Source organism: Agaricus bisporus, assembly GCF_000300575.1.
Source record: "Agaricus bisporus var. bisporus H97 unplaced genomic scaffold AGABI2scaffold_2, whole genome shotgun sequence".
Lineage (NCBI taxonomy): Eukaryota > Fungi > Basidiomycota > Agaricomycetes > Agaricales > Agaricaceae > Agaricus > Agaricus bisporus.
The window spans coordinates 1,287,930-1,307,161 of NW_006267355.1; the positions used below are offsets into that span (position 1 = coordinate 1,287,930).

The 19,232-nt window shown below is 48.9% G+C and overlaps 7 protein-coding genes across 7 annotated transcripts; 3 read left to right on the top strand and 4 right to left on the bottom strand.

Annotated features, from left to right (window-relative positions):
* Positions 1-313: 313 nt before the first annotated feature.
* On the bottom strand, positions 314-2,756 carry AGABI2DRAFT_115195 (hypothetical protein; the record flags this gene model as incomplete). Its single annotated transcript, XM_006458122.1, has 9 exons — positions 314-384; positions 443-518; positions 569-821; positions 867-968; positions 1,014-1,870; positions 1,922-2,013; positions 2,067-2,117; positions 2,181-2,685; positions 2,733-2,756. 9 exons carry the CDS (start codon positions 2,754-2,756, stop codon positions 314-316), a joined length of 2,031 nt encoding a protein of 676 aa, XP_006458185.1.
* A 145-nt stretch (positions 2,757-2,901) lies between these two features.
* On the bottom strand, positions 2,902-6,485 carry AGABI2DRAFT_190539 (hypothetical protein). Its single transcript, XM_006458123.1, has 15 exons — positions 6,248-6,485; positions 6,131-6,190; positions 6,038-6,076; positions 5,908-5,982; positions 5,650-5,852; positions 5,334-5,575; positions 5,161-5,277; positions 5,028-5,106; positions 4,699-4,978; positions 4,570-4,644; positions 4,417-4,513; positions 3,699-4,368; positions 3,140-3,639; positions 2,965-3,086; positions 2,902-2,919 (listed from the first exon to the last, which is right to left on the bottom strand). Exons 1-12 carry the CDS (start codon positions 6,317-6,319, stop codon positions 4,328-4,330), a joined length of 1,380 nt encoding a protein of 459 aa, XP_006458186.1. The 5' UTR covers positions 6,320-6,485; the 3' UTR covers positions 2,902-2,919; positions 2,965-3,086; positions 3,140-3,639; positions 3,699-4,327.
* On the top strand, positions 6,473-7,560 carry AGABI2DRAFT_190541 (hypothetical protein). The gene is made up of 4 exons (XM_006458124.1): positions 6,473-6,588; positions 6,642-7,034; positions 7,085-7,269; positions 7,322-7,560. Exons 1-4 carry the CDS (start codon positions 6,498-6,500, stop codon positions 7,352-7,354), a joined length of 702 nt encoding a protein of 233 aa, XP_006458187.1. The 5' UTR covers positions 6,473-6,497; the 3' UTR covers positions 7,355-7,560.
* On the bottom strand, positions 7,333-11,853 carry AGABI2DRAFT_199569 (hypothetical protein). Its single transcript, XM_006458125.1, has 20 exons — positions 11,824-11,853; positions 11,691-11,772; positions 11,498-11,639; positions 11,273-11,442; positions 11,034-11,220; positions 10,879-10,987; positions 10,729-10,831; positions 10,563-10,675; positions 10,405-10,513; positions 9,743-10,354; positions 9,610-9,692; positions 9,311-9,560; positions 9,171-9,253; positions 8,938-9,114; positions 8,775-8,884; positions 8,565-8,727; positions 8,056-8,514; positions 7,885-8,001; positions 7,700-7,829; positions 7,333-7,654 (listed from the first exon to the last, which is right to left on the bottom strand). The coding sequence occupies exons 1-20, from the start codon at positions 11,824-11,826 to the stop codon at positions 7,533-7,535; spliced, it is 3,324 nt and encodes a 1,107-aa protein (XP_006458188.1). The 5' UTR covers positions 11,827-11,853; the 3' UTR covers positions 7,333-7,532.
* Positions 11,854-12,082: 229 nt separating this feature from the next.
* AGABI2DRAFT_190544 (hypothetical protein) lies at positions 12,083-12,445 on the bottom strand. The gene has a single exon (XM_006458126.1). The coding sequence runs from the start codon at positions 12,365-12,367 to the stop codon at positions 12,137-12,139; it is 231 nt and encodes a 76-aa protein (XP_006458189.1). The 5' UTR covers positions 12,368-12,445; the 3' UTR covers positions 12,083-12,136.
* Positions 12,446-16,566: 4,121 nt separating this feature from the next.
* Positions 16,567-17,060, top strand: AGABI2DRAFT_190545 (hypothetical protein; the record flags this gene model as incomplete). The annotated part of the gene is made up of 1 exon (XM_006458127.1): positions 16,567-17,060. A coding segment is annotated over exon 1 (444 nt), but the record flags the coding sequence as incomplete, so codon positions are not given.
* Positions 17,061-18,520: 1,460 nt separating this feature from the next.
* Positions 18,521-19,220, top strand: AGABI2DRAFT_190546 (hypothetical protein). The gene is made up of 2 exons (XM_006458128.1): positions 18,521-18,707; positions 18,765-19,220. Exons 1-2 carry the CDS (start codon positions 18,612-18,614, stop codon positions 19,044-19,046), a joined length of 378 nt encoding a protein of 125 aa, XP_006458191.1. The 5' UTR covers positions 18,521-18,611; the 3' UTR covers positions 19,047-19,220.
* The last annotated feature ends 12 nt before the right edge of the window (positions 19,221-19,232 follow it).

The window sequence follows — 19,232 nt, forward strand, 5'->3', positions numbered from 1 at the left end:
ATGTAGACAAAAGGTGTAGTAGACTGTCAAACCAAATATATGATATTCCAGAAGAACGTCGGCAGAGCGACAGAAGAAACGAAGTGGCACAAGGTGAATATGAACAATGAAGTATGTACTCGAAACACAGCTGATACGCCGATCAACATAAGCGTGGGGGCGAGGGAGATGTATCAAGTGACGATTCCGGAGTAAGTAGTATTGATCTTCACAAGCGTCGTCTCGGGAAGAGAAAAGAAAGGGGAATATGACGATATATATCGTCCTAGGTATGCGTTATGGGACCAAAGATAATTGAAAAGTAGCAGGATGTTTAAAGTGGCCTTGGGGGACCATCATCTAGGCTTCTATGGGCTTGCAGGTCCCGCAGAACGGTAGGATCAACTAAGGCAATATTAAGCTTAGCTTTTTTAACAATGTCTCCGGCCTGCTGGAAACATACCTGGAAGAACGCTCTTGCGGCGGGCGTGTAATCCACCTTGTTCCGAAGGATGTTCTCCTACGGATGGAACTGGTCGCTGATGGTCGAATCAATCATGGAGGAAAAACATTGACAAAATTGACTTACATCTAGCCCAGGGTCAGCCATGGGTACTCGTTCTATTCCCGACTCATCCAAGTCACCTTGAACATCCTCAATTGAAACGGCATTCAGCTCCATTGATAGGTCCAAAATATCGTTATCATCAGCAACTGGTGGTGGAGGGGGTTCGCGAATGATTTCTCGATAGGCAACGGGAAGTTTGTCGCCCGCATTTTGGCGGGCAATTTGACAAAGTTTCTCCCAATTGTGAAATTGCTTGACAGCGTGCTCTTGTTCCCTAAAAAAAATTCAGACAAGAGCAACAAAAGTGGAAGTTGCATACTCAATCCTTTGTTGCTTGTAGTGTTGCATTGCTTCATCGAAGAGATCGGGATTGATTTCCATGAATAGTTTTAGGGCGTTATAAACCATGCCGTGAATTGTGCTGCAGAAAAATTAAAGGATGGCCAACAGAGAGCTGAATGCTTACCGGTTCCAGTGGGACTTGGAGTTATTGTAAAGAGCAGGAAACACGATGGGAAGGATGATGGCAAGATTCTCGCTCATCAAGTTCACCACATAGTCATTGTTCCAATACAACAACGCCCTCTCTGCCACCTGGAAATGCTGGCTGTTGATGCACCGCGCGAGTTGAGTGAATAATGCAACCTGTATTTTCTGAAATTCGCTAGGTTCGGTCACATCAAGTACTTCTTCAACCTCATTGAGAAACATGACCTCTTTGGGGGAGTTGACTTTGGGCCAGTATTTGAGTAGTCCCATCATGACCTCCTCCGCCAGCGAAGGGTCTTTTTCTAAGAACTGGACAACGCAATATGCTAGCTGAGGGTGGTATAGCGAAAGGCTTTTTACTTTGTGCAGGGGGATCAAAACACGGGTGAGGAAGGTCTTGTGCTCATCTTTGAGGGGAAGGGCGAAACCATTAATGATGGAGCCGAGAATCTCGAGGAGCTCAGCTATGCCGTTATGTCGTTCGGTCTCATAGATGAAATGAAAAAAGACGTTGTTAATAGAACGGCGGATGAAAGCACGGAGATTGAGGAATTTGCCGTAGATACGATGCAACGTAGTCTTGAGAAAGTCGCGCTCACGAGGATCCTCTGAATCAAAAAGCTCGAGGAGGTTGAGGACAAAGGACTGGTCGATGTATCGTTTGGCAACGTTGGTGTTGAAGTCGGGGCTCTCGACAAAGCGAAGGAAAAATTCGTAAACAATCTGCAGGTGGGGCCAAGCCAGCTCCAATACAGGTTCATCTTCTTCCGGGTCGAAGGCGTCGCCTGTGGGGTTGACAGGGGGAGGGATCGATCGGAACAGATTGGCTGCGAACTGATGGTGATTGAGGATAATTGGATCAAAGAAGCTAGAAGGACAACGAACCATGTTGACGACTTCAGGGTACACATTTTCGGTGATGACGCCGCGTTGTGTAGTGATATACTCGGGCATTTCATGTAGAGTCTCGCTTTGATCTGTTTGCCTTTGAGTTCTGCGCTCGCGTCGTTGAAATCGAAGAGAACGCGACACTGGTGTAGCTTTTTGATAAAAAGCCGGGGGCGTTCAATGGGAGGTGTCTCTTGAGCAAAGGCATGAGTACGGGGTGTGGACTAGAGCCAAAAAAAAAAAAAAAAAGACTAACCCATGAATGGAGGTAAGCGTTCGATATCCACTTTTTCTGTCACAATGAAGCGGCTACTTCGCTGTTTGCGGGGGGGCTTTCCGACCATGGGGATGGTGTCCTTTGGAGCCTGATTTGGACGCAAGCCTCGGGTGGTGCGAGGAGGGGTAGCGTTGGGATGTTCAAGAGCGATGGGATTGGCGGAGACATGACGCGAGGAATCGGAGGATGGATCAGAGCTGACGACGACGATTGGCGGGGTGGGGGAGGAAATATCGCCGGCCGGTCTGCGATCTGGGGCGGGGTGGGGAGACGAGGCGGGGGAGCGGCCAGGAGAGGAGTTGGTTGAGGGGTGGGTTTGTGTGGGAGGAAGGTGTGCTGGGCCGGCGGAGGAAGCGCCTGGAGGGGCGGGTTTTGTATTGTTGGGCGGGGGCGGAGGCGGGGGCGGGGTGGCTGAGGGCGAATTGTTTGCGTACTTGACCTCTTTCTTGGACGAGCCCGAGTCCTGGGTGCTCCGCCTGCTGAGCTGCAAGGGGTGAGACTGGGACGCGTGAGGAGGCGAGGAGGACTGACAAAGGTTCGCTTGATGTTTTTCATGGTCTGTGCGGGAGACAGACGGGGGATGTGCCCGACGCAAAGAGGGCGGTGCTGGCGGCGTGTCTGGCGGTGGGCGGACAACGGAAATCGATTGCAAGGAAAGCAGAGCGATGTGACGCGTGACGTGACGCGCATTCTGGCTCTCCTCGCAACAACATGGCTGGTCAGTCCTGTCTCCCTCTCCCCGCCCCCTGCTGACCCGCCCCAGCCATCTACGCAGTGTACACGTCCCCCAGTCACCCCCCGATCCCCAACCACCTCCCCACCCTCATCGTCACCCCCCACGGTCAGCCCACCAACATCCTCTATTCCTATCTTCACACCAACTATGCATGTCACTCTTTCTCTCACTCTCCCTCTTTACTTGCTCACCCCGTTTCCAGAACTCGGAAAACTACCTGCTGACACCCTCTCCCCAGGGCGATCTCTGCGTCGCAAAGCTGTTCCCGCCCCGCCGCGACAACAATAAAGGCTCCCTCTCGGACCCAGGCCATGCCTCCTCCTCCTCTCGCATAGTCCGCTGCGAGGCCTCGCGCAACCTCAAATGGTCCATCGCCAACACGGGTGTTATTTCCCCTATTTACAAGCTCTCTCTCCCGTCCCCGGACTCTCCGGATCTTCCCCTCTTTCAAATCTCGAAGCCTAACCCAAACGCCGCCTTCTGGAGCATGTTTTATTTTGCCTACGCAGGCCACAACATACCCCCCAAACGCATCGAGTTTGGTAAGATCCAGAAAAACCCTCCAGGTCCCAATGGTGGAGGTACCAGGATCAGCATCACGGGCAAGACCCCCGAAGAAAAGGCTGTGTGGCAGACTCTAGGCGAAGGGAATGAAGATTGTGTCGAATGGGTAGTCCTCTGTGCTGCTTTGAACCTCCTCGAGTATGTTTTTATTTGCATCTCTACGTTCAGCCACTCCAACTCAGCCACCATCCCAACAGTGACGAGATTATGAAAGCAGCAGAGAAGAACGGCGGTGGGGCTTCTCAGCCTGTTCCTGTATCCCTCCGGGATCCTGGTACGTCATCGACCTCATCTTCGCGATCCCCTTCAGGTCCTACCCCACCACAAATTCCTCCGCAACGCTCTCAGGGAGCTCCCCCACCCGCCGGTTTCCCTCCCAATGGCCCACCACGTCCGGGTGTTCCCCCCGCCGGCTACGCAGGACCCCCTCAAGGATTTGTTCCTCCTCCTGGCCCAAATTCCAGGGGCCCTCCTCCGCCTGGTCAATCCTTTCCCCATGCCCGATCTCCGCCACCGGGCCAGATGCAACCTGCCCCAGGTCTTGGTCAGCCTCGAAGGTTCTAAGTTTTGTATTATTTGAAAGATACCCATTTTATTGGTTTGGTTGTATATCATGGATGGTTCTTACGGCTCTCTTAACCTTTTCCGACTACATTGATATACCGATTTGCTTCTCCCAATTTCTTTTAGGCTGTTTGCCCTTGTTTCGCCTTTTCGTATTACGACTCATCAGTCGGGCATAGCGAGTGTATATATTCCACTGTAACAATGAAAAGTGATATAAAGTCCTTTCCGCCGTTTATGGGTCTTGTAAAAACTATGTAATTTAAGCCTTGACCAATTTTCCAAGTACATCCAAAGACACAGCTGAAAGTAGGGTGAGTGTGCGTATTGCAGCTCGAAGGTTACACGTACATTTCGGTCTCTCCAAAGGTAAGCCCAGAGCCCTGGCCCATACAAGTTGAGTGAGTGCACCAAGGGCACGCGACACACCAAAGATGACAGTGTAATACTGAAACAAGTTGAACACCAATACATTTGAATAGTCAAAACGAAGACGAAACAAACCTTGAACTCAGTGAGGCCGTAGTGGTAAAGGACGCATCCCGATGTGGCGTCAACGTTTGGATAGGGATTCTTGGTCTGCACCAACCAACGGTCAGCTACAACTTCAAGCTCCAAATTGCCAGGACAAACCTTGCCATGCTCTTTTAACACGCCGGGAGCGACTTCGAAAGTCTTGTTCACCAACTGGATGATGGGGGAGTCTTTCAACTCAGGACGACCCTGACAGAATTCTTGAAGGGCAATAAATCTGGGATCGGGGTTCCTAAGAACACCATGGCCATATCCTGGGACGACCTGACCACTTTTGAGTGTCTTCCAGAGATACTCTTTGATGTTATCGTGTGTGATGTTATTGCCGAGTTCCTTTTGCATGGCGAGTTGCCATCGGAGGACCTCTTGGTTGGCGAGACTTAATGAAACGCCTGAGTTTACAGAAGGAAGATAAGACGAAAACATACCCGTGAAGAGGGCCAGCAAGGGCGAGCAAAGCAGCGGAATACGACAGATACGGGTCGGAAAGGGTGGATCCGACGAGATCTTGAGTAACTTGTCAATCAACCTCTCTAGTAAAAGATACGATAACGCTCTTACGTGCGGTGTGCGCAGAAGCATTACCACCTTCGTGGTCGCCATGAAGGGCAATGTACAGACGGAGGTACTCAGTCAAACTGTGATTATCACCGTATCCCAAGAGCTTCACGTAATTTCCTACCATTTGAAGAGTAATTAGTTCCGTGTCAACTTGACTAAAACATGACACTGACCAACAAGGTCTAAGTTCTTGTCCAAGGCCGGAAGTTGGACACCGGGTTTATAAACGTTCCGGTAGATGCGTGCAGCCAAAGCTGGGAGGCGCGCAATAAGCGTCAAACAATCCTCGAGGGTATACGTCCAGTATTCTGATTTTTTGATTCCCCTTTCGTACGCCGCTTGGAACTGGCTGTCGTGGTTTAAAGCAGCAACACCCATACTCAGCTGTGTCATGGGGTGCAATGACGCCGGGAACCTATGAATTCCGCACAATCATTAGTTCTTCTTCATTGAGGCGGAAACGGCGCAGAATAAGAAAAGGCAACGTACGAATCAACCAGATCCTCTAAGAACTTGGGGAGTTCTCCCTTTGTGGCGAACTCCGCTGATAACTCACGGGTCTGCTCGGGTGTGGGTACCTGACCTGTCAGAAGGAGCCAGAGCATACTCTCAGCCGTCATTTCTTTTCCCCCAGGGGCGGCAGGCAAAACTTTCTGGCAGTCAGGAATAGAGAGGCCATGGAAGCGGATGCCCTGAGGCAAACCCAGTTAGCACGGGCTGATCTCAGAAGTAAAGCCGGTCACATACTTCGTTGGGATCGAGAACGGATGCGTCCCACAGCATTGACTTCAAGCCACGCATACCACCAATGATGTTCTCGACCTATTTCAAATAGTACGTCTGTGTTTGTTACAATGCCCATTTCGATGCTGCTAACCTTGATGTCTCCGACGACAGTTTGGGAGTGTTCGGCTTTCTAAACGACCGACTCAGTACTGAAGTCGCGTTCACAAGTCTAGTGAATGCCTACGAGTCTTTTAAGTTGCTCCTGCTTGGCAGGAATAACTTCTTTCAAGGTATCGCGAATCGACTAAACCGTAAGACGTCAGCTTCCGAAGCTTGACATGGTGGACAAAGAGAAAGTTACCTTTGTCGATGCGAACCTCTTGAATGAGGCCTCGCGAAGGGCTGCCTTGGAGAAGATATTTCGGGCCAACATATGTGAGTCAGAAGGGAAAAACTATCGAAGTGGTGCTCCGTCCCGGGATATGTTAGTTCCGTGCGGTCGCGTCCGAAATCATCAAAGATGACTAAGCGGATCAACCCATTATGGCAAGTGCTAAAGGCCTCGCCAGCACATCCCAAGTTTGAACACGTTTACCACTGCTATTCCTCTCATGGCGTCCGTTCTGGTGCCCGTCGCATACATCATCATCGTCTTTGGCGGTCTTTTTGTCTTCAGTTACTTCTATCGTCGACATACAACCCGTATGTGCTACTTACCAGCATCTCCTCCCTTAGTTTTACCCAAAATCCTACAGAACAATTATTCGAACCTTACTTTTCTGCGCACCCCGAACGAAATACATACGTCACTCTCCTTCAGAAAACGGATCCTCCTGCATCCGACTCCCTTCTCAAATCCGCACTCGTACGCCGTGCAATGGCCGATGTCCAGCGCGTACTAAAAATCCGCGAAGATAAACCTGCTCTCCAAAATCTCCTCCAGAAAGGTTCAATAGGCGATGACCTATGGAACAGCTTATTGGCAGCTGAAAAGGAGCTTGAAGCTGAGATCATGGAAGTAGTGGCTGAGGCGAACTCTTTCGTTGAAGGCTGGGGTCAAGTCATCTTCCCCACTGCAAATGAAATGCTGGCGAATGAGAAAATGCGCGCTGTATTTGAACGTACTGCTGAAGCTAAACTCGAAACTGGTGTGTATACATATCCATTTACGGCAACGTCCATACTCACATGCATGTAGAGCAGAAGTACGGTGTGAAGGCAAAATTTGAGACTGCACCCGCCCCCTCTCTGGTAACATCTTCCCTAACCCAAGTCTCAAATGGCACGCCGATTCCTTCTGCTCTCAAAATAGATTCCAACCCCAATTCCAATCAAGTAGTCTCTCAAGACGGGGAGCCATCTGCATCAAAATCTTCTAAAGCTGTTGGTGGTTGTTTAATCCCGTTTTTGTCCTTCTCTGATCGCGATTTTCAAGGGGAAGAAAGGCAAGAACCAGAAACGCAGATAGATTTACGAGTTGGCTCATTCCACTGGTTTACATTGTACTCCACGCTTAATATCCTGGAATACGACATTATTGTGCTGAACAAACACATGAAGAGAAAATACAGTGAGGCAAAGTTGAAAAATAGAAGAAAGATGTAGACTGAATGATGAATATTGACGTTAGGAAGACAAAGGGTTGACTATCCTCGAATCACAATCGCCTTCTCGCCGCCTGTTCTTGCTCGTCCAGACTTATCAAAATGATCCAAGCCCAGTACATCTTCGGGTGCAAATTGGTGTTCGTATATCGTGTCATCTGTACCTAAGTTCAAGCATTGTGTTCCGAACAGGTCCATTGAATACGCACCATCTTCAATGTAGGAAGGTTGCTTGAATGTCGATGCTTGTATCAGGGCGAACCGATACTTGGCAAACTCTTTATCTGTGACACCTATCCTCTCTTGTAGTCGCTTTTTTGTGTCAATAAATTTCTCGCCCTAGAATTTTAGACATTAGCAGAAATGTTCTCCGAAGATTCTGAATATGACATGCCCGTTTCACCACAAACTTGAACGGCACACCATGCGTGCGCGTCAGGTCCTTCGAGAAGTGGAAGACGCCAATAACTTTATCGGATTCATCTGCCTCTACCTCCTCCTTTGGAACTTCCTGCAACCTGGTGTCAACAACGAGGATACGAGGCAAGATAGTGGATAATCAAACCTCGGCGAATAACTCAACAGGGTCAGGAATATTACCAATCATCTCTGACCCTGTAAACTCTTTCTGCATTTTGCCATCTTTGGAAACTTCAAAGATCCTGATCTTGTGGCTACCGTTCGGTGTCAGAGTGACAAGCTTCGATAAGTGGTCTGCCAATTCGTGAACGGGACTGGTCTTAGGTAAGAGGAAAGGATGCGTCGCTTCCTCCTTGTTGTGAACGCCCGTCCAGATGACTTTAAGACTTCGCTTCGTTTCAAGTTCGACGATGCTGACTTCCAACTTCTCGTAAAGTATGACCGTTGTAGAAGGGTTGATATAATTGGGTCCCATAATCTCGGATATGCTCTGGTTCAATGATCGTCTAAGTACAGACTTGGGAGAACCATTGCCAGCATGCGTCGTGGTAAACCGTAGCTTGATGGGGTCATGTCGAAGGTATTCACCCGCTTTCGTAGCCATCTAACAAAAGATCCAGTACATTTACTTTCCGAACGTTCAAAAATGCTCACGATGTCATAGTTATGTTTCTTGCTGAGGATGAGGCTAAATTCTGGATGGTCATGGTCCGGCTCGTCGTACTTGGGTTTGAAAATAATCATAACCCGATTCTGGAGGAAATCATAAAATTGCAAGGGGTTAGAATATAAGCCCTGAGCGTCATAGTCATGGATTCTAGGGACGATGAGTGTCTTGAACAATGTAAGCAGCGAGATGCATACTCTTTTTCCGGAAGATCGATTTGAAAGCATATGACATCTCCATCCTGGATTTCACTCTGAGCGAAAGTAAATTTCGGCTTCATCTGTTCAATCATTCCAGGCTTGATTTCCTACAGACACAGAACGTGAGTCAATCGTTCACGAGACGAAGAGCGCGACTAACTTCAAACAGCTTCAGCGGTGTTCCGGGAGTCCAACGCATTCGTTCATTGATCACAGGAACAAGGTCACCGACCTTGGCATTCCTGAGCACGTATACCTTACCCAGGCCATACAAAGTTTGCTTGGATGTATCAAAGTGTTTCAAGAAGATCATGATTGATTGTGCTGGGGGCTCGGGCTGTGTAGGAAATTGGTCAGTATATTGTCAGATATGCTAACAAAAGCCTGTCTAACCTTGGAGGGATCAGGAATGACGTCAAGATAAAGGCGAAGATCATTCTGACGAGCAGCCATATTATTTCGTATCACCTCGACAGCTTTTGAAAGACCCTATTAGCAGAAGGATCATCTTTGGTGCTAGGCGCGAAGCTTACTCAATGCTGGTTCATTTTCTGGAATATGTGTATCAGGTCGGACAGTCTTGTTTTGTCTGTTCACCAAGACCCACAGCCTTATCTGGTTCTCGGGGAAGTTGAAATGTTGTGCCACTCTGTTCTTAAATGTACTATACGTCTCTGTTTTCAGAACACGGAATGTGGGTAGATCAGACGCTGGCCAGTTTTTTTCATCAAAAGTGGCCAGGTCAAAACCTTCATGACGGGCAAAAGTCTCATCAGTAATAACCTGTGGGGTACGTTAGTAGCCGCAAATTTTGGTAAAAGGTTGGCTGAACCTTGGCGGTAAGGAAGAGATGCTGTTCCTCTCTCTCTCTTTTCTTGGCTTCCAACTGTAGGCGTTCTTCGTCAAGACGACGCTCTGTATGTGACGTTTAATAATCAGACTCAAAATAGGGCGAGTCCACGAACTTAAATGAGGAGGAGTGTCTTCTTCAGTAAAGGGCGGCAAGACATCGATGAGGGCAGATTGGCGAATATAGACCAACATGTACGCGTTGGTGAATCGTTTCATGGCACGAACTTGGTTCCGTTGAAGTGCAGGCGGGAGCCCGTTGATCGCTTCGCCACCGTAATTTTCTTCAAGGACTTCCTTATCCGTTACCGGAGTTACGCGATCATCATCAAACTTCAACCACCTTGACTCTGCATCAGGTTTAATTAGAGCAAAATAATGGCCACCATGAAGATCTCCTGAATGGACTAGGACGCCGTGTAATTTGTAGATCCAGGGTTGTGAGCGATCCGCAGCAGGATCGAGGAATTCGGAGAGGTCTATCTCGAAGGGAAATTCATGGCGGTCGTTGATTTTGACCATGGCGTCTCGCTGAATGTCGTACTCGAAGCGCTTGAGTTGCAGATGAAGCACTGGGGGAAATGACTCGAAGATGATGCCCTTTTTGGCGTCTTGAAGACCGTAACCCTCGGCATGATACTTGTTTTCGCCATCAAGTGTCTCAACCGCGACATAATCCTTGAAGGATTCATGTAAGTCTTTCATGCCTTTGACATTGAGTTGAATATCTAAAAGAAATGGTCAACGAGCTTATTGGACAGAGATGTAATACTTTTACCATTGAACTCTTCGATTCTAGATGATTCATATTCAACGTTGACACATTTAATGTAACTCTTCATCTTTCCAACAAAAAGCTTGGCAATGGCGCCCTCTGCTTTGGTACCCTGATCTACTTATGAGTGTCTGGAAGAGTGACAACTTGAAATTACGCACCTTCATCTTGGCCTCTAGTTTGTCCTGGAGCACTCGATTAAACTCCTGCACATCATGCTGTAGAAAAGAATCGAGAGATTTCCAGCCAAATGACTTTGTTAGTTCCGTGGTACCTATCATCAATGGTCTAGTTCTTGCCCGCAGCGAGTGAGGTACCGAAACATACCAACGGGTTGGTCTGATGATTGTAGGTGATAGAAAACCCGCTGAAGAGCAAGGGGAACACTCTCGGTGGGGATATCCTCTTCGGTCGGTATTTGATACACAGCCTTGTGGAATATTGTAAAAAAGAATAGGATAATGAAAACGACCTTACCTTTCGGAAATATCGAGTACAGAACAAAGACTGAAGAAGAGAATTCATATAGCAAGTTGCACCTTGATTTTTCAAACCGACATAACCAGTCTCCTTTTTTGAATCGTAGCTGGGGTGCGTCAGTTTGAGGATGGTCAATCACTTTGTATGCTTACTTTACAAAATTGTGCCATAGCACACCAGTGGGATCTTCGAGCACCCTAACAAATACAGTGATATCTGCGGCTTCGTCCTCTATCGTCGGTCGACTTTGAGGCTCTTGTATGGAAAATAGTTTGCGGAGTTCGCTGAATCGGGTGAAACCCCAGTCGCATTCTTCAGCAATGAAACGATGATGGGCATCTACACGATGGGATAAGATAGTATGAGGGCGGATGATTGCACATGCACTCACGGCTAACGGTGTAGATGGTGGGATCATTAGGGTTTGAAATGACGAGGGCAAACTGGGCACATGCATGCCACCCCTCCGGTGATTTTTTAGGCTCAGCGTAATCAAGATAGACAGAGACTGTATCGTTAGGAGGGGCGTTCGAGTTACCGAAGGGAAAAAGAAGGATGCGCCTACAGTTAGAGGACGGTTAGACGTACGGCTATATTAAGATGGAGGGCGGCGCACCATTTGTGCCCGCCACAATCAAACTCTGGGCCAGTCAGTTTCTTGTCCAACTTCTTCCAGTTTGCCAAGTGCCAGGTGAAGACCTTGAAATCCTTGACATCGTGCCCCAAGTCTGGCATATGCTTAAGGACGAATGCTTCATCTGGAGAGAAAATATGTAAACTTCCGCAGGCATGGAAATGAAAGTACATACGATTTGTAACCGGTATAATCTCCTCTATGTCCTGCATGAGAGCACCGTTGGCCTTCTCGTCCAGAACTTCCATGGTGTCGTTCTGGATATGACGATCAGTGGACGCGTATACAAGGGGGAAAGAGGCACCGACCATGGTGATAGGACGCCGTGAAAGGAGGAAAGTGGTTGGAAGAGTGGGGGTTGATTAAAAAAAGTGGAATGTTGCAGTGAAGGGAAGAGTTGTCGAAGCTATGGAATGTCCACCAGGCTGTCTACGGAGTGGCCTTGATACCAGTGCCTTACTCAGACCAATAGCACGCTTGCGGCTCGGCATCACCCGCTTCCCGGCTATCTCCGGCCCAGCCGTATATAAGCGTCAATCCAACTTGACCCAACGCAAACCCAATCAACGACCATTTTGCACTTATTTTGTCTTGCTGAGTGTTTCCCCACCTTCATACCGCTCACACAATCCTTAAATTGTCTCGACAGGGAGTCTTCTCCAGCCGCTTTTCCGCCGCCCAACTGTCGTGTAATGAGTCAAAATTGTGTAATATTGAAAGGACGACGCGCGCCGTGTTGGTTCTGTTTTGGAACTGGCTTGATGCGTGTGACCCCTGGCTGCCTCCTGTCATTGACGACGATGCCTGCCTTTGGCAATCACTCCCTCGTCCGTCAGGATCACTAGATGGCATACACTATAAACATCTTCTGTATACTAGCTGCTTCCCGCCAATACACTGTCGTTTTCGTTTCCGAAAGGAAAAACCAAAATTATTTTAGCTGAGCTTCCTTGGAGATTCTGTGCAATACCCTGCAATACCTTGCAGCACGCGGGAAACATTATGTGTGCCAAATATGGAAATACCACTACACCACTTGGCCTCATGTATTCTAGTTCGTTCATGACGCTTGCATTTCATGGTCAGTCGCCCTTCCTTTCTGGACAGAGAAGAGCTGGCCTCACCTTTCTATTTACTATCTATTCTCAAGCTTTCGTATGAAGAGTTTCTTCCAGCGTTTTCATGACAGCCAGCCGGCCACATCGAAATCTAGACCCAAAGATGCCGCTTACAAACAGTGGATTCCTTCTTCTAAACAAGATAAACAGCGCACGCAGCCTTCTAACAGTGTTGAGCATCCAATTAAACACCATACGACAGACACCGCCGGCCCTCGCTCATCGGAAGATACTAACGCTGATGTACATGGGAGCTACTCTACCCGATATTCCACTCTCCCTGGCTCTTCAACTAATCGTCAGTTACCTCCAAATCCAAACCCTTCCCGCTCGCGCACCTACGCTCCGGACATATTCGCCAACGAGCAGAAGAACTTCCCCAAAAACAATGCAAGAGAGAAGAGTAGACCTTCGGCAGGGCGTAACGAGACACCTGAGCTATCTGCCAATGATGGACACATTGCTATTCGTGTTAAAAACGAACGTCCCAGTCAAACAAACCCGTTGTCTCCGCTGCCTGCCAACCAACAGAACCAGCTCTGGCTTCCTGAAGTTCAGGTAGATCCCAAGGAAAAGCGTAGGAAAAGGGAACGTCAAAAACAAGTGGACGAGATTGAGAGCATGACATCGCGGCCTCAGCAAAAACCAGACTCCGCGGATGGCGAACATAGTGAGACCCGCCGTTATCTTGGGAATGAAAGAGAGTTCGAAGCTGATAAGCATCGTCGATTAGATCAGAAGGAGTACCGGGATAATGCATCAGCTATGATGAAAGAGACTCAACAAGGGGAACAGCAAGTGAAGGATATGCATCAACTGCGAGAAAGGGAGACACGCAGGAAGGAGCGGCTAAAGCTACGCAGAGAGAGAGATGATGCTGAGGACAAGGAGAGGGAAAGCGGAAAGGAGAGACTGGAACCAGACCGAGCGAGATTTAGAAAGGGTGCCAGTGAAAAAGGAGAGGCGAAAGAGAGGACCAGGAGGGATGACTGGACTCGAGGCAAGGAAGACGACAGAAGGTTTCGGGAGGAGATACATCAACGGCGGGAACTACAAAAGGAGAAGGAAGATAGAGAGAGACAAATCCAGTTGGAGCAGAAAGAAATGAACGAAAAACGCGATAGAGAGCGGGAGGCAAAAGATGAACGAGACAAGGAGCGACGTGCAAAGGATGAACGGGAACGAGAGCGTAGGGAAAGGAAGGCTAGAGAACGCCAAGCTGAACGAGAGTGGTTTGCTACACGCGAACAGACAGAAAAAGAGCACAAGGAAAAATTAGGACGTGAACGACAAGAGAGGCAAAGGCCGGCAGAGCGTGATCAACAAGGAAAACGGGATCGCGAACAAGCCGAGCTTGAGCGTCAAGAGTTGGAACGATTGGAAAGAGAACGTATCACCCAGAAGCAGCTGCAGGCACGCAAGGATCAAGATTTGCGACAACGTGAAACGAAACTTAAAGAAATCGACATACTACGAGCGGATCGCGAAAGGCAAGAAAGGAGGAAAAAAGATCGCCAACTATGGGAACAACAGCGAGAGAGGGAAAGAGAAGAAAGGGAGCGTAGAGGTCGTGGCGACCTAGCTCGTCAAATTCCTGAGCCTAAACTCAGTGAAACCGGAAACGACAGGGTCTCGATCCGTTCAAAAAAGAGAGCTAGGGAAGGTGTGAGCGATTCTGAGAGGGAACAGTGGCCTGTACACGCTTCAGGCAAATTGGAGCCGCGGACTTCGACTCAAGTCAATGTACTCGCAGAAACGGAGGATGGTGGATTGGCGCCAAAGGCAGACCCTCTTCGTCGTTCCGACCGCGTCGATGAATCAAGTGAACCGCAACCATTTTCCAAATCTGCCCTCCGAAGTGACGAATACATTCTTAAGGTAAGCTTAACTCTGCATCTGTGTGGATCTCTTTCAATTGACTCGAGTTTGATCTTAACAGAAGCTACAGAGCCAACCCCAGCAACCGGAGCGAGGCCTCTCTGTCCTAGAAACACCTGTAGTTGCCGCCCCGCCGTCAAACCAAACCACTACACCATTAGTTCCTTCCTTAACTTCTCCCGATTACAATCCTTCAGGCTTCCTCGTCAGCCGCCATGATATTCCGCAGATAGAACGCCCTGGATCAATTGTACCAACAAAATCCACTTCGCATCCGATCTCGTATAGTGTAGTCCGTGTTCCCGGCCCCGAAAGCTCCAAGCAAATTCCAGAAGTCGTTGCCCCCCAAATAGCACATAGACGCACGATTTCCAGTTCCCAGGATCGATCTGTAGCACAATCATCTCGCTCAACGTCCGGCAATCAGGCACAGCTCCCATGTCCAGGTCCAATTTCGTCCCGCCCCGGTCTCTTCACCAGTGCAGCATTGGAAGGTCCGCCACAAGACATCAAGATATTCCCCCCCGAAACTACTTCGTTTCCTCAGACTGCAATTCTGTCAGTTCCTCAGGGCTCGCCCAATTCTTTGCAGGAAGCCAGTTCATCAGGGCGAGGAAAAGGTACTCCTTCAGTAAATGCTACTGCTGCTGCGACGTATCCGAAGGCTCGTGCCGGAAAACACGAATCGTCTACGCAGGACAACATAATAGCCCAATCCTTTCAGGCGGCTCAGTCAGTGCCCATGGTCGTCCACGTTGCTCCAGTGCCCCCTATTCCCAATCATCTTCCCACTACATCGACTAGTTTTTTTGCAGTTCCTAATTTCCATCACCCTGCTAAATACCCTGGGACGAAGGACGACACCATGGTTAGTGATTTAATTGAAAAATTTACCTGCATGCCGATTGAATATCAACTTCTCAGCATTCAAGCAAAGAGAGTCCAGAGTATGGTAATCTCCGCCAGAAGGACTCGGTCTCACAAGTAATTCCCCCTCAGCCGGTAATTCCTGTCCCTGCTTCTAGGCCTACGGCTGCAAAGAGACAATCGAATACGGTGCCTGGTCAAAATGAGGTGCCTATTTTGTTGGTCCCAAGCGAAATGCAGCTGACAATGCGAAACAGCCTCCTCCGGATCTTACGCCACCAGGAGATAGCTTCAAGTCTACGTACATATCTCGTGAATCGTCAGGTCAGGTTCATAACAAGATGCAAAATGAGACTCGGCCAAATAACACATCCACGCAGCCGTCCGCCGTCCCGCCGACGGACGAATCGCCACTGCAAGTATCAACCACCCTTGTAGAATCCCAGTGTTCTGGCGACAAATTGGCTGATCGAAACAATATGCACCAGCGAACCACCCAGGAAGCTATACCAGCAACAGTGACTCCGAGCTACAAAGAATTTGCGCATGGCCAAGGCCACCATACTGAAAATCACCTCACTACTTCAGTACACAACGACAGCCGGCTTGCTGGGCACTCACGGCATCAGCGTTATGCAAGTGAGAATGATGTCGATCGTCGGGTTGGAAAGTCTTTCAGATATCAGTCGGAGGGCTTGAGCACTTCCAACTCTCAGCAAGTTCAGGAACCAAAACAGAGAACGAAATCATCTCTTGCAGAACCAAACAACAAGGATGGAGATGAAAAAGTAGCATTTCGTTTGCCGATTGATGCTCCTGCAATCGGAACAGAGTCTCCTGATAGAAATATTCAACAACCGGCATTCGAGTCCCAGCTCACGATGAGTTCGAAATTGCCGAATCAGAAGCAGCAAGGACACCATGTAACCATGTCTTCTTCCGCTCCACAGATCGAATGTATGACGAGTACGGCTCTGGTAGGAGGCACGATTGTTAGACCGGGAACTGCAGTCCCTCGTTCAGGTAGTACGCAACCGTCAGATGACACTCTACCGCATGTGAGGGCAGTTGTACCACCCATAAGCTCTTCTCAGTCTCAGACCGTGTCTCGTCCGCACATCGATCGGCCGGGTACCGCTCTCGGTATTCGTCAATTACACGAGTTCCGACACGAGAACACTTCTCAACAAACGGCAAATGAACACCCAAGATCGCGAACAAATTCAGAGACTCGGCTTATGCCTATTTCTTCCAATTCAACCGAAACACGTCATCGGATGAGAGCTGATGGTCCTCCACAACAAGCTTCTTACCCGCTTAGAGAAGTTTCCTCAAAGACAGCCTCCCAAGCTAATGTGGCAGAAGTTAACAACAAGCAGACGCCGTCTAAGGCTGGTCCTATGGCGGAAACTATCCGACCGACAGGAGTATTGTATCCTGAGCCCGTGACTCAAGTCTACGAGGGCAGACCAACGGCTCGTTCGACAACAGTCAGCAAAGCAGGAGGATATGGGACAGCTCAACAGCCATCAGGATTGCAACAGTCGTATAGTGAGCCGGTAGCTCAAAAAGACGATAACAGGGGCTTGTCTGTGCATCCTGTCCAATCTCGGCAGCGTCAGCAGAGTTCGCCCAACCTTCAACCAGAGGATAATCTATCAAAGATTCCAGTTCAAAAAGGGCCCTCGACAGAGGATCCGCGTTTGGCTGCTTACAAAACTAGTCAAACGAAATCCACACGTCGAGTAGAACCTGTACGCGAGGATCAGTCTTTACTGCCAGCGCAAGGACATCCCTTCGACGCAGACACATCGCCGCCGCCTCAACATATACCAGCAGATGATCGAGGCCGGGGCAAACATTCAACCCACGGCTATTCCCCAAATGCCCTTCAGCGGACTCCCCCAACCCTAAGCGACCCAACTCCTACCTTACCTCATTACACCGGATATAGCAAAGCAGAAGAAGGAAGACCTTCACGAAGTCAAAGGAACACTGTGCACGTAAAGGATGCGAGGGCAGCCGAGTTAGCATCGCCCACAAAAGCCAACGACGTTCCTGGGCAGTCATATCTTCACGATGCTCGTCGGAACTTGGCCTCCAAACTGGAGCAGCAACAGCTCGATGGCTCGCCGAACGCAGCATCTGGTAATCTTTTGAATAATGTCGAAAATGAAGCGCGCTCGCGAACATCTTCAAACCGTGGTGAACACTCTCCCAGACATGCTGGAGGTGATTCAAGCCCTTCGGCTTCCTCAAAAGTCAGCCAAAGCCCGGATCCGCGAACGAGGGACTATACTTATGCACAAACTTCCCCGAATGCTTCCCAGCACAATCGAAGTCCCCGGTCAAAGCCTGTGGTCGTAGAGAGCCAGTCACAACCTGGAACCCAAAGTGTAGGCGAGGCACCACCGCATGCAACAGGAGCTCCTTCGGTTAGACAATCGTTACGAGAGAGACAAGATCATATACCCGAAGCAGAAGACAAGTATTCACGAGTTCACTACCAAACCCCAAATCATGCAATGAACGATACCACAATGAGACCGAGCGATACCAATCAAAAAAATTACATACCCCAAAATGTGATACCCTACCAAACGCAAGATTCTCGTACTGGAAGGACAACCTCTCAAAGAGATGGTCAACGTGGGGATGTGCGTGATGCTGCTCAACCTATGGCCACGATACATAGTCGTAGCCGGTCAGATTCTCAGGTTGCTCTTGACAATTCCGCATCATATTCACGCTATGCAAATAACACCTACCCTTACCATGCTTCCCAAAGTCAACCTCATGTCCGTGTATCATCAGACCATGTCCGCCCTTCCGTACCTACGGTCGAAACATTACAGCGACCTCCCGATCAACCGTCGCAATTCCATCCGCACCAGCTCAATCAGCCTCAGGTGCCGCGAGACGATGCATTGGCTCTACAACAAGCTATACAGCCCCCTACGATGAAATCTTTATCGTCAAAAAGAGACATCGTCGAACCTTCACTTCAGGAAACTCACTTCCAAAATTTATCTTCTGGTCCACAGCCTCCCACTCCAAAATCTTATGATATATGGCTACCTCCTGCATCCTCTCGCGTGGCCCGAACTTCGAATCGGTCCACTGTAACACGGACATCTCACAAGGATTCCGGAAGAGAGCGGGAACATGCAAGGCGGTCAACTACAACGCCACGAACTCATAAATTGTCTGCATCAGAGGCACACCACTCCGCGATGGATCCTCGATTAGCTAAACCCTATCATTATCTCAAGACGAGAAAAGTCCACACCATGTCTCTTGCATCTGTTGAGGCTCAAGACGGGGCAGCAGTAAGTAATTGTTTTTCTTTCCAAGTTAGCTAATAATTGAAAGGTTAACTTTTTCAGTCTACCGTGATAGGATCTCCTACGGCCTCAGTTTTGAGTCAGGTTCCCATCAATATACCACCTGAACAGGATCCACTGATGGCTGCCCGCGAGTGGACCGAGGCAAGGGCTGTTATCCCTGGTCAAAGAGTTCATAAACCTGGCCTTGTGTGGGCAGACCCTGAAGACCCTCCTCTCAACTATCAAGTGCACCGGCCCCGTGCTTCCCTACGCCGGCGAACCCGTTCGTCCGGGTCACGATCTAGAGAGGCTAGTGATTCCGACCAACCTCCTCCTGCTTGAGTCTTTCTCCAAGTATCCAGTGTATCTATAATGACGTATCTTTTTTGATTTGGGTTTATGAGAGGGAAATATTTAGTTAAAGTAGAATATTTACATTAGCGAGCGGCGCCGTTATTTTCTAATGTAAGGGTATATATGAGGCTACTACTAATAGATACTGAAATTATGTATTGAAATTGTCGAGGG

Coding starts and splice junctions, on each gene's coding strand:
- AGABI2DRAFT_190541 (XM_006458124.1), top strand. CDS start 6,498: ATGGCGTCCGTTCTGGTGCCCGTCGCATACATCATCATCGTCTTTGGC. Junction 6,589..6,641: donor CTATCGTCGACATACAACCC/GTATGTGCTACT, acceptor AAAATCCTACAG/AACAATTATTCGAACCTTAC. Junction 7,270..7,321: donor CATCAAAATCTTCTAAAGCT/GTTGGTGGTTGT, acceptor GCGATTTTCAAG/GGGAAGAAAGGCAAGAACCA.
- AGABI2DRAFT_199569 (XM_006458125.1), bottom strand. Junction 11,443..11,497: donor GATTGTGGCGGGCACAAATG/GTGCGCCGCCCT, acceptor CTCTAACTGTAG/GCGCATCCTTCTTTTTCCCT. Junction 10,832..10,878: donor GTACTCGATATTTCCGAAAG/GTAAGGTCGTTT, acceptor ATATTCCACAAG/GCTGTGTATCAAATACCGAC.
- AGABI2DRAFT_190546 (XM_006458128.1), top strand. CDS start 18,612: ATGGATCCTCGATTAGCTAAACCCTATCATTATCTCAAGACGAGAAAA. Junction 18,708..18,764: donor AGGCTCAAGACGGGGCAGCA/GTAAGTAATTGT, acceptor TAACTTTTTCAG/TCTACCGTGATAGGATCTCC.
- AGABI2DRAFT_190544 (XM_006458126.1), bottom strand. CDS start 12,367: ATGCCATCTAGTGATCCTGACGGACGAGGGAGTGATTGCCAAAGGCAG.
- AGABI2DRAFT_190539 (XM_006458123.1), bottom strand. CDS start 6,319: ATGTTGGCCCGAAATATCTTCTCCAAGGCAGCCCTTCGCGAGGCCTCA. Junction 4,979..5,027: donor CTTGCTGGCCCTCTTCACGG/GTATGTTTTCGT, acceptor CGTTTCATTAAG/TCTCGCCAACCAAGAGGTCC. Junction 4,514..4,569: donor ACGGCCTCACTGAGTTCAAG/GTTTGTTTCGTC, acceptor AACTTGTTTCAG/TATTACACTGTCATCTTTGG.